This window comes from Mangifera indica, chromosome 6 (genome assembly GCF_011075055.1).
Source record: "Mangifera indica cultivar Alphonso chromosome 6, CATAS_Mindica_2.1, whole genome shotgun sequence".
NCBI lineage: Eukaryota > Viridiplantae > Streptophyta > Magnoliopsida > Sapindales > Anacardiaceae > Mangifera > Mangifera indica.
The window spans coordinates 4,718,361-4,730,376 of NC_058142.1; the positions used below are offsets into that span (position 1 = coordinate 4,718,361).

At 34.8% G+C, this 12,016-nt stretch overlaps 2 protein-coding genes across 2 annotated transcripts; one reads left to right on the forward strand and one right to left on the reverse strand.

The window, feature by feature from the left end:
• The first annotated feature begins 2,113 nt into the window (after nt 1-2,113).
• LOC123218925 (cation/H(+) antiporter 4-like) lies at nt 2,114-4,737 on the forward strand. Its single transcript, XM_044640579.1, has 3 exons — nt 2,114-2,263; nt 2,429-3,421; nt 3,519-4,737. Exons 1-3 carry the CDS (start codon nt 2,114-2,116, stop codon nt 4,617-4,619), a joined length of 2,244 nt encoding a protein of 747 aa, XP_044496514.1. The 3' UTR covers nt 4,620-4,737.
• An 884-nt stretch (nt 4,738-5,621) lies between these two features.
• LOC123218626 (RNA-binding protein with multiple splicing 2-like) lies at nt 5,622-11,489 on the reverse strand. The gene is made up of 9 exons (XM_044640137.1): nt 11,176-11,489; nt 10,691-10,870; nt 10,525-10,600; nt 9,228-9,357; nt 8,946-9,060; nt 7,351-7,442; nt 7,168-7,237; nt 6,962-7,044; nt 5,622-6,856 (listed from the first exon to the last, which is right to left on the reverse strand). The coding sequence occupies exons 1-9, from the start codon at nt 11,317-11,319 to the stop codon at nt 6,760-6,762; spliced, it is 987 nt and encodes a 328-aa protein (XP_044496072.1). The 5' UTR covers nt 11,320-11,489; the 3' UTR covers nt 5,622-6,759.
• Nucleotides 11,490-12,016: the final 527 nt, after the last annotated feature.

Below are 12,016 nucleotides of genomic sequence, written 5' to 3' on the forward strand. Positions count from 1 at the left end.
GTGTGTAAAACTGTGAGGAGGTGTAGAAAAATGTGAAAAGGTGCGTAAAAATGTAAATGGGTACGTGAAACTGTGAAGGGGTGCAAAAAAATATGAAGGGGTGCATAAAAATGTAAAGGGGTGGTGAAAAATGTGAAGGGGTGCAGGAAAATTTGAAAGAGTGCATAAAAATATGAAGAAGTACGTGAAATTGTGAAAGGGTGTGTGAAACTATAAAGAGGTGCATAAAAATAACATATATTTTATATATTATATTAATATATAATATAATATATAATATATTATTTTATATTATTAATGTAATATATATTATAATATAATATATATTAATAATATAATATATAATATATCTCACGCCCTGTACACCCCTTTTATATTTTACGTACTCGTTTATATTTTCATACATTTATTTGTATTTTCATGCACCTCTTCACATTTTCATGCACCTGTTTATATTTTCACGCACCCGTTTGTATTTTTCCGTACCCATTTTGTATTTTTACGCACCCCATTTATATTTTCACGTACCCGTTTTATATTTTTACGCACCCATTTTATATTTTCACGCACCCGTTTGTATTTTCACATACCCGTTTTGTATTTTCACACACTCGTTTGTTTTTTTAAGCACCCGTTTGCATTTTTACCCACCCATTTACATTTTTTACACACATCTTCACATTTTCACGCACCCCTTCACATTTTTATGTACCCCTTTCCAGTTTCACGCACTCCTTTACCCCTTCACACTTTCATATATTTTCGCACATTTTCGCACCCTTTTGAAAAAATGCATACCTTTTCCCTAATTTTCGCATCCTTTTGAAAGAACACACACTTTTAGCACCCCATGTTCATCATTTTTCTAAAGGTATATATATATTAACTATTACATCATAAATTAATCTGTTTTTTATATGTAAATCTTAACAATTATGGAAAAATTAATTTTAATTTGTATACTCTCAAAAAAAAAAGATTTTCTGGTAAAAACTAATCTGAATAGGAAGAAATAGGATAAAGGGTATAGTTGGAATAGAAAATAGAGTTTGCTTAAAAAGGTAAAACTACAAAAATTTTGCTAAAAAATGTTTACACAGTAAATTTCATACCTATTTTAATTAATTTGCCATGGGTCGGTATATAGAACCCACATTTTTAACAACTATAAAAAACTTGTAAATGTAGACTCTATTACATGTAGGGTTAGATTCAAATCAAGTTTATTTAAGTTTAAGTTTGAACTCGACTCGAATAACCCAACACAAACTAAGCTTAAATTAACTCAAGCCTGAAAGTTCAATATTTTCGAACTTGAGCTTCAAAGTGTTTAACTCGTCAAACTCACGAGTTAAAAATTTTGATATAAAACAATATCGTTTTAACTAATATATATTAAAACGATGTCGTTTTAATAACAAGCTAGTTAAAAGCTTGATTCGAGCTTGAACTCGATTCGATTCGACTCAAATCTAGTCCTAACTACATGGAAACCAATGACTAAAACAATGAAATATGACGTATAATATTAAACTTATGTAAACAAATTTCATTCTATTATTGCGTGCATCAAGCATAATTCAGCATTGTCCTAAATTCAAGGAAGACAATTTGATTTTATCCTTTCTCCACAATGATATAATTATTGTTACCAAATTCCCTTTCTGACACTGTTATGTATAGTAGCACGATAGGCTTAAGTGCTAATATCAATCCAATTAAAGTTACATTAAGGAAGTCAATGAACAACTAAGATGCCAAAAATTGCCACAGAAGTTGGCAACAATGGGATGAGAATCATTAATTTTGTAACAGGGAAATCAACTTAAAAATGTCGTCAGTTGTCTCCTGAATTCCAATGCCAAGTTAGTATCCAGGCAACAACTTCATACAATTTGGTGCAACAGATTATGGTTGCCGCTCTGAAAAACCAGCTGGGAAAAATTAGACGTGTAAAATAAACAAAATCAGAAACTGTTTCCAGCTTCTGAGCGCTTCCTTTTTATGTACTTTTTCCATTCACATCCTTCATTCATTCATTCAATTCCAACTCAAACAACTTCTTTATTGCAGAGGCTTTATTGTTTCTTCTTTTTTTTTTCGATACTCGAATATGAAGAATGTCACAAGCCAAGGAAGATACCCAGTTGAGAGCTGCATTTCACTTCCTCCAAAGATCAGCTCTGCTGGCTTGTTGAGGGAATTTGAGGACGAAAATTATAGTTGGCTCGATTTTGCATCTCCAAGACTTCAGTTGATCCTGGTTTTGATCATCTTCCTCAGCCAAGGCTTTCATTCTATGCTCAAATATTTTGGCCTTCCAATATTGACCTCCCAGATCATTGTACGATCAAATCTAAAAAAATCTAAATGAAATTTTCCATTTTTCATTCTTTTTTGAGTTACTAATTAATTTGTTCTAAACCAGGCTGGTTTACTATTATCAGAAGCAGTACTTCCAAAGCAATGGTCAGACGTTCTGATGACTCAAGATAATGTACAATTGCTTAGCACCTTAACAACCTTTGGCTATACATTTTTTGTGTTCATATGTGGAGTGAAAATGGACATCAGCATGGTAACCAGGGTGGGATCAAAGGCTTGTTATCTGGCTTTAATGTTGATTCTCCCACCGATGATTTACACTGTCTCAAGCATTGTTATAATGAGCAACAGCCATAAAGAATTCACCAGCATCTTCTATATTTCACCAATGTTTTACATGACATCTTTTCCAGTCATTCATGGCATTCTCACAGACCTGAAAATCCTTAACTCAGAACTTGGTAAACTAGCGGAATCAGCCGCCAGTGTTGCTGACTTTCTTAGTTGTATTTGTGTATTTGGCGCCTCTGCTGCTTTATGCACAATTCAAGGAATTCCTCCATCTCTTTCTCCTCAAATAGGACCAATCATGTTCATTTTTATCATTATGATTGTGCTCAGACCAGTAATGCTTTTGATTGTGAAATTAACCCCTGAAGGAAGGCAATTAAATCAAACTTGCATTTATGCAATTATAGTAATGTTTCTCTTCAGTACCAGGCTCCTTCCTGAAGTTTTAAATAAGAATATACCCCTTTTTGTCATTTATGCTATTGGTCTAGCTGTCCCTCATGGACCCCCATTTGGATCTTCCCTGGTGGAGAAATTTGACTGCATAGGTTCAGGGTTTTTGGTCCCAATTTTTGTGACAACATGTTCCATGAGATTACAAAAGTTATCTCTTGATTTCAATAACGATATGGTAAAAAAACATGTAATCATTTCTACTGTGACTTTGTTGGTGAAATTTGTGTCATGTTTGGGGCCATTATTGTATCAGAAAATGCATAAATCTGATGCATTTGCTCTTGCTCTCATATTGAGTGCCAAAGGAGTTGTTGAGCTTGCTGTCTACACATTCATGAGTGATGGAAAGGTATGTAATCATCCTGGAAAACTAATCTAAAACTAAATATTTTATTCAATCAATTCAAGGTAGTAACAATTCTACTTGTTCTTATTATCAAATGCAGATTTTGTCTCCGGAAGTATTTCATGCGGGGCTTGTTTTTGTCGCTATCACTGCAAGCATTGTGCCTGTTTTGGTGAGAAAATTTTATGATCCTTCAAGGAAATATGCAGGCTATCAAATAAGGAAAATCATGGATGCCAGGCCTGATGAAGAACTGCAAATTATCACTTGCATTAATGTTCCAAACAATGTCACAGCAGTCATCAACATGTTGAACATTTCATCTCCCACAAAGGAAACACCTTTAGTTGTTAATGTTCTTCACCTTGTCAAGCTTAGCGGAGTTGATGGCCCAATTTTCCTTTCCCATCAAAAGAGAAGCAAAAGCCTCAGTGGATACTGGTACTCTGAAAATGTCATACTTTCCTTCAAGAAATTTGAGGGAAATCATTGGGGAGCTGTAACATTGAACGCCTTCACAGCTATCTCTCCACCAGAGTTCATGTATGATGATATTTGTTCCCTTGCACTTGACAAGCTTGTCTCTCTTATCATCCTCCCATTTCATAAAACATGGTACATTGACGGCTCACTCGAATCCGAAGACCAAACCATCAGGAATCTAAACCAAAGAATCCTGGAAAAAGCTCCTTGTTCTGTAGGAATCCTCATTGATCATGGCAACATAAGACGTCCTGACTATTCAGATTCGCAAGCACAATCATACTCTGAGGTTGCTATGCTATTCTTTGGTGGCAACGATGATCGTGAGGCGTTGACACTAGCTAGAAGAATGGCTAGAAACACCAAAGTCAGGCTTACAGTAGCACAATTTATTGCCAAGAGTGATGATGAGGAAGTAGACTGGGAAACAGTGCTTGATTCTGAGGTTCTTAAGAATGTTAAGAGCAATGATTATGCCAATTACATTAAACACATTGTAAAGGATGGGCGTGAGACAGTGAAAATTATTCATTCAATGGTTGACAAATTTGATCTCATGATTGTTGGGAGAAGACACAACACAGAAGATCCACAAACTTCAGGGCTCAAAGAATGGAGTGAGTTTCCAGAGATTGGAATTATGGGAGACTTGCTTGCTTCAAAAGATTTATCTGGGAAATGTTCTGTCTTGGTTGTGCAGCAACAACATACAGTTTAATTAGTATGTTCATTATTAATTAGCCAAGCCAAGAATCATATAGATTCAGAAATTCCAGTAATAATTTTGCACGAAACAGTATATCCCTTGGTTCATATTTAGTTGTAATATCCTAGGTGACGGCCACCATCAACATATTCTCTTAACATCTCCAAATGATGTAAAATACACAAACAAACCTAATATCTCTCTCGTGCTTTATCAAAATAGAATTCACCTATAAATGTCACATTGATAGAACACATTACAGTTCATAATTTAATTTGTTTAAATCTCCATTAGGCATAATTGATTTCAAATATCCAAATTGAGGCGTCTTATTCTTGTTATTGGAACTTTTGAGACTTACCAATCACTCAGGTGGGATAATTATAAATGGAAACTGTTACAATTTATAGATTGAAACAAGCATTTGCGGAATAATAATTTCATATCTGAGATGGCATAATATAAACTTCTGAATGGTTGTATGAAAATGTGTTTTTGAGTGTATAATGTGACCATGCAACTGTTAGTTAGCCAATGAATTGTTCCTCAGATTTGCGAGTGCAGTCATCCCAAAAGGCAGCTCCCTTGTGGGAGAAATGATAATCTCTTAGAACCATAAGATTTATGGTAAACCTGCTCTTGTTCTCATTCTCTCATCTCAAGAATCGAAGACAATATATACATATTGCCAGCGTTCAATTAAAGATGCAGTTGCCTAGGACACCCTAATATCTCCCTCTGATTAATAATTCAAGTACTTTATGAAGAAGCACACAACAAACACCAAAAATGCAGATAAAACAATATAATACTTCTTCAGTTGAACACCTAGAAAAGGGAAAAAATAAAATAAAATAAAAGGAGGTCCTCAAAAAGAAAAGAGATTAAGCCAGTGGACCGAGGCTTGAGAAAGGCCCAGTAGTATTATTAGATAGATATTTAAGTCAATGAAAAACCACAATTAAAATGTCCATTTCTATCTTTCATTTATTTTCGTCCTATATTAGATAGATATTTAAGTCAATGGAAAACAATATATTAAAGAGATTGAGCCACGCTTTTCCGTTGCAGATTTTATCAAACATGCATCAAGGACCGCAGACAAGAACCCAAGAATTCCTCCAAAATTCGAGAGTACAGACCCCATTGACCATAAGATCATAGTTAGAAACAAGCAGAAAAAGCTTCGTCGTTGATGACTGGTCTCCAGCTCAATATTTTGCATCTCAAACCAGCATCCAGTAACACTTAACATGCTTAGTCCTAGGAGGAGTCAATTAACATCAAGATAGGGGTGTTTGACCAGCTTTCTTGACAAGTAAAGAGCACAATTACCTGAGACAAAAACCAGCTGCTGCAATTGATCCCCTCAAACATGGAAGCTTGCTCATTTAATACAGAAAATCCTGCATATAAGATCACAGCATAATACATTTTCTGATATTTCTCAGAAGTATTATGCTTTGAAGAGTCTGAATGTTAAAGCACCAATATCAGTTCTTTGCTTAACTGATATCCCTACATATCCCTACATACCCCTATTGTGAAAGTGGAGATGGATGGCAATGGCAAGTGATTTTCATTAAAAAAATTATCAATGGTGTGATTTCCTAGTTCTTTTGTATCATAATAAAAAAATGTCATGAAATGAATCTTTGGATCACTCTCTGATGAAATGTTAGGTAATGCAATGTAATTAAACCTTGTACAAAACTCATATCAACTTCCAATGTCATGTTGAACAATGTCGTGTAGTTGAACCTAATAATATAAAATAAATAAGCACAAGAGGAAGGCGTTCACTTAAACTAGAATCTTACTTTTGATGTGTGATATGATCAATGGAGTGGTAGATAGCGTAAAATGTAAAAATACAGCAAACCATGCACCAGTTCTACAAATTTAAAAACATCCAAACCCCTAATAATATATCCACGAATTAACACATGCTGCTGATAAATGCATGTCATAGGTAGTTAGTAGAACATGACAATGGTATGGTCATGACACCACTATGTGCATTCTTTCACATGAGAAAAGATGTTAATGCTGATGTTGACAATGAAATGGATGCATGCAACAGCTGCAAGATGCACCCTATCATGAAGTTGAATTGGCCCGAGCATAAAGAACAGAGTACATTCCCTTCAAGCTACTGATAGGTCAGAGCTGGTGGAGCTCCATTTGCTGCTGGAGAAGCAATAGCATGGCCACCATCCTTCCTTTTTCCAAACGGATTCTTTGAATATGTACTCTAAAGTCAAGGGAAACAAATAATGGTGCACCATGTACTCAACATTTGGATGTGTAAAGAACAGAAAGGAAAAAACAAAATAAAAGAACTGAATGGATATTGTATCCGCATGCCGACAGCACCAGAACTAGGGATAACAGCACCCTGCAAACTATGATGCACGTTGGTTGCACTGTTCACATCCTGCAAGTTGTTGACATAAACTTTAGGCATGACTGATCATGAAACCTAGATATGTGAATTTGAATAATATTTATTATAATAGCTAGATCAAACCAAATGTGAAAAAGAATGAACGAAACCTACTTCAAACTCAATAAAGCAAACAGTATGTCTTTCTTGTCTCAAGACTTTCATTTGCTTAAATCCGGGTTGCCTGCACCAAAGTTAGAAAATGAAACATAGGATCATAGTCACCAATGCAATCCATGATGTCATACAAAGAAATAAGAAAGCTCAAAATAATAGCCAGGGAAAAGCCATCCTTACACGCTGAATAGCCCCCTCAGTTCTTCCTCATTTATATTCTCTCCAAGGTTACCAATAAACAAGGTATTGCAAGGAGGATTATCTTTTGTATTCTGTTAAGAAATTGACATAAAACTTTAAAACCAAAACCATTCAGTGAAAAACATGTATAGACCAACTCATCAGGAATACACATACACACAGACGAAAAAGGTTCAAACTCCAAAAAACTTTAAGTACACATGAAAATCACAATACAAAAGGACCACAAGTTACAAAAGGAGGTATTAAACACTATAAGATAGAACTCCACCAAAACAACTAAATCTTACATTACACCATCTAGACACAGGTGGAAACATCAAGTTAACAGACCCAAGGATTGAAAAAAAGCTCTAGTAATGGAAATTACATTTTTTCTTTCTTTATGTTCTAAGCAATATAAAACCCACATAATGTACATCTTTTTCATAAATAACATCAATAACATCCATCTTAAAAGATTGTGATTAATGGACCAAAGACCTTAGATGTTGGTTTTACCATAGAACACATCTAACAAAGACAACAGCAATTCAATTTATTTTTTAAAGGTTGACATTTGAAGCTACATGTAAAAAAATGTGGTTCACCAGAAAGAAAAACTATATAAAATTAGATTTAATACTTGTGCTTAGACCTCTAGAACCTTGTAACATCAAGTAAAATTTAAAAATTAAACAGTAAAAAGAATAATTATTCCTGTTTAACCCAATGCAGTATTTTATCTCTCAAAATTCTTTGAAACTCCCCCTGAAACCCCCAACACCCCCAAAGCAAGTGTCCACTTTCTTTGCAGTACCCAATGGCAGCAAGATTTGAGAAACAAAAAAGTTTAGTTACAGGAATTAGTAAGGGATCTGGAAGCATCCCAAGCTTGAGCAGATGTAAATCCTTTATGACAAGCTTTTAGTGATCACAAGAGTGTTTGCAGAATATACAAGTCACATGTACGTGGCAAAATTGGATTTTAACTAGAGCAGAGCTAGAAAAAAGTATCAAGGATAGGACACAAAAGCAGGGTTCCCTAAAAAATGAAAAAGAGTGAGAGAAAGACAAAAAGTGCAAAATTAAGGAACACAGTTAAAACTTTTTCTAGGTACATTAAAATCAAAGGTACCCAAAGGTAAAAAAATAAAAACATTTTTAACATTCTGTTGAAGCTTTGTTTCAGAGTGTGGCTGGAGATGATTTGATACAAAACTAGAATTTAAAATACATGAGGATTAAACAATGACCTTCTAAATCCTAAATAAATTTAATGCTAAGAAAACTGCTATGCAAGAGTGTAAATTATAGTAGGTATATTTTTGGCAAACAGAATCATGGCCATAACACTAAAACAAAACAAAAATCAGCTCTTAAAATAACTCATCAGTTAGGATTAAAATACTTTGTTCAGAACAATGTTGGATAAAATCACATTTGAAAGCATAATTTAGTTCCAGACATCAAAGAAAGTAAACAGAAAGGAACTAATGCAGAAACAAATTAGTTCTAGATTGATATATTGAAAAGACAGCACGGAGCTTCCACAAACCCAGATACAAGCAACAGACATGGCATTTGATCATCACCTGAACAGGCACATAACTGCTGGGAGCTGGTACAGGAGCTGGAGTAGGCATTGGTACTGGAGGAACAGGATAACCTCCATATGGGTCATATGGGGGAGGAGCAGGAGCCATATACCTAAACCAAACATGAATGTGTGAATCAGAGGAAATGTAACTCATTAACAAATGAATACTGTAGATTTATCCCAATGAATTGTTGGTATCTATATTACCTATCCTATTCTAGGTGAGTGAGATGTAACAACAGAAGAAATTTTCATGATGGAGGAAATAGTTTCTTACCCATGTGGACCCCAAACAGGAGGAGGAGGAGGGTGAAATGGAGATGGAGCTGTATAACCAGTATGTGAATAGTCACCACCAGTCCGCAAACGTTTGCTTTGATCGTATGCATTAGAATCTGCAACTATTCCTAAAAAGGGGGGGGCAGAAGGAACCATTAGCATATTGCAATAGCTTAGCAAGATACTGCTTGATTAAAAAACCAACAACACTTGGAAGCATGATATGAGACAAGTGGAAGAGAAAGAAGAGGTTCTATACAGGGAAAGGGTATTCGAAATTCAAATCCAGCAACAAAACTATTCAATTTTTTTAATCTAATTTGATGAGTATTAAATTATAACAGACCCAAAATTAAAAGTTAAAAAAAAAAAAACTGACCCACCTAGTTTGGTTAGTGCAGTTCATGGTTAAAATTTGCCAAAACAGAATAGATTATTTAAAAAGCATATTGTTTTTATTCAGATTAGAAGATTTGCTTCTGTTCATACATGTACTAGAATAAATTTAATTCATTTGGATAGGATTTACTCCTTCAAGCTTTCATACTGGATTGGACTACATTGAATTCAACTAATCATTGATTTGGATTGGTTATTGACAAAATCAATTGCATCCAAACGAAGAACACTCCTAGAGATGGCCTGGCTAAGTCTCTAAAGAGGTTTTTTATTTTTTTTTGGAAAGTAAAAGAGGCCTTCGTCAGGCTTTTCTGTAAGCCCTTTTATATTAAAACTTCTAACACTGGGAATTTGCTTCGCAATTCAGAAAAGAGTTTAGTTCTGATCAATAGCAGCAAAAGATCTGAAATCAAATACAAAGCCATATCTTCCTAGAACAAGATGCATTATTCTCTGGAATGATTCCACAAGTAGACCATCCTTATGAAAACTGGAAGATAAAATTAACGAGTGTTTTATTACATTTCCACAACATAGTCACTCTTCAGAACTTTCTATTAAAACTCAGTTTTACAATTGAGAATACAAGTCTTAAGAAAGATAGCAAAAATACATCTAAACACTTTCGTCCCATACCATCTGGTTTTACAAACACCATTAACTGTTATATCCAACAAAGATGCTTCATATTCTAACAGAAAAACAAAATACCTTTTTATGCTCCTAAGCATGATCAAACAGCAAAATTGAAGTTATCAATGTCAATGAAAAATCATCTCTAAAGAGTCACACAAGTTCAAATATTATTATCTCTACCTACATTACCTAAGCAATCCAATAATTAAAAAGACAAATTCTAACAAAAAGAAAAAGCACCTATCAAGTATAATACTCACCTCTCTTAACAAAAAGATTTTTCTTGGCCATCTCAGTGTGCAGCACAGATTTAGTCTCTGCATCAAATACCATTTCCTAGAACCCCAAAAATAATATTATTTTAAAAAAAGGCAGATAAATAAAAGTAGTTAGTAAAAGTAAGTCCGTCAAATCAAGAGGATAAACCTGAAGAGCATCTTTCGCAGTAACTGCAAGTTGGGCAGTTGAGAAGAGAGCAAAACCCATAGGTTTTTCTCCCTTGTAGTTCACTTGTGACGCCTCATAACCAGGTAACCATCTCAGTAGGTTCTGCAGCTCTCTCTCCTTAACGTCTTCAGGCAGACCCGTTATGAAAATCGTGCGAAGCTAATACAGAGCAACAATTTCCCATCGCTTCAAACAATTTAGCTAAATATTGAACTAATCATCAATCAATTGCATTCTCCCAGAAAAGTAAGTTCGATAAAAGCCTAACATTCCTCATCAAAAGGATTGTTTATATTTTAACTGAAAAAAACTAATCATTAAAAGATAGTCAATCTAATCGCGAATTAATACACCAGAAGAAGATTATTTTTCTTTCCTTTTTTTTTTTCCCCTTTTAAATCGACTAATCTCGATACCTAGGTTTTCCACACAATTAGAGGAAACAGAAAGGAAGAGAATAATACCTCATCATGGGTGAGGCGGTTAGTGTTGTCGTAAGGGACAGGAGCAGGAGGCGGACCGGCGGCGGATGCAGCGGCCGGTGGCGGAGGTGGAGCAGGTGCTGGAGGCCATTGCTGGTGGTATGGGTGGATTCCAGCGCCTGCCATGACAACGAAATCTACAGAAATCAACCTAGTCTACAGAATCCAAAAACACAAACCCTAGAAACAATGTACGAGGAAGTAAATTTTATGGCAGAAGGGATTTCAGATTATTATGTATGCGTGTATATGTAGAAGATTTTGTTTCTCCTTTTTCGCAGTCTTTTGCTTATACCCCGGGTAAGTCATTCTATCCAGGAAAAAGGCTCAGTATGAGAGGGTTGGGCTACTTACTGTAGCAGATCGCGGGCTTAAGCAGAAGGCCCCTGACCCAGTTTGGTTGGTTACGGTTGACGATTTAAAAACTTTTTCATTAAAAAATATTCTTTTAAGAAAATTAATAGGCAACACCACAGGCCCGACTCATTATTGTAAGGCCCGCCTGACCCTGTACATATAGGGTCGAGCTGTGGACTTTATACTTTCATTGGACTAACTCACCTGTTGAAAGTTCGCTACTATATAAACCTTAAACCTGATAGATCATATTGATATCGACTAAACTCACTATTACTTTTACTTAAAATATATGACCTAAACAAGTTTTTTTTTTTTTTTTCCTGTTATTGTTGTTGTTATTATTATGTGATCTTTAATATAAGATATCAATGCTATGTGATTTTTAGCATAAGAAAAATATATTACACTATTATTATGTAATCTTTTATACAATGTGTCAATATTATTTTAATCTTTAGCATAA

Bases quoted from the DNA above. Each gene is read 5' to 3' on its own strand.
- LOC123218925 (XM_044640579.1), top strand. From the start codon at position 2,114: ATGAAGAATGTCACAAGCCAAGGAAGATACCCAGTTGAGAGCTGCATT. The intron at 2,264-2,428 runs GTTTTGATCATC...GTTCTAAACCAG, and splicing joins CAAGACTTCAGTTGATCCTG to GCTGGTTTACTATTATCAGA. The intron at 3,422-3,518 runs GTATGTAATCAT...TATCAAATGCAG, and splicing joins CATTCATGAGTGATGGAAAG to ATTTTGTCTCCGGAAGTATT.
- LOC123218626 (XM_044640137.1), bottom strand. From the start codon at position 11,319: ATGGCAGGCGCTGGAATCCACCCATACCACCAGCAATGGCCTCCAGCA. The intron at 9,358-10,524 runs GTGAGTATTATA...CCCCCTTTTTAG, and splicing joins AAATCTTTTTGTTAAGAGAG to GAATAGTTGCAGATTCTAAT. The intron at 7,045-7,167 runs GTAGGTTTCGTT...AACAACTTGCAG, and splicing joins TTTGCTTTATTGAGTTTGAA to GATGTGAACAGTGCAACCAA.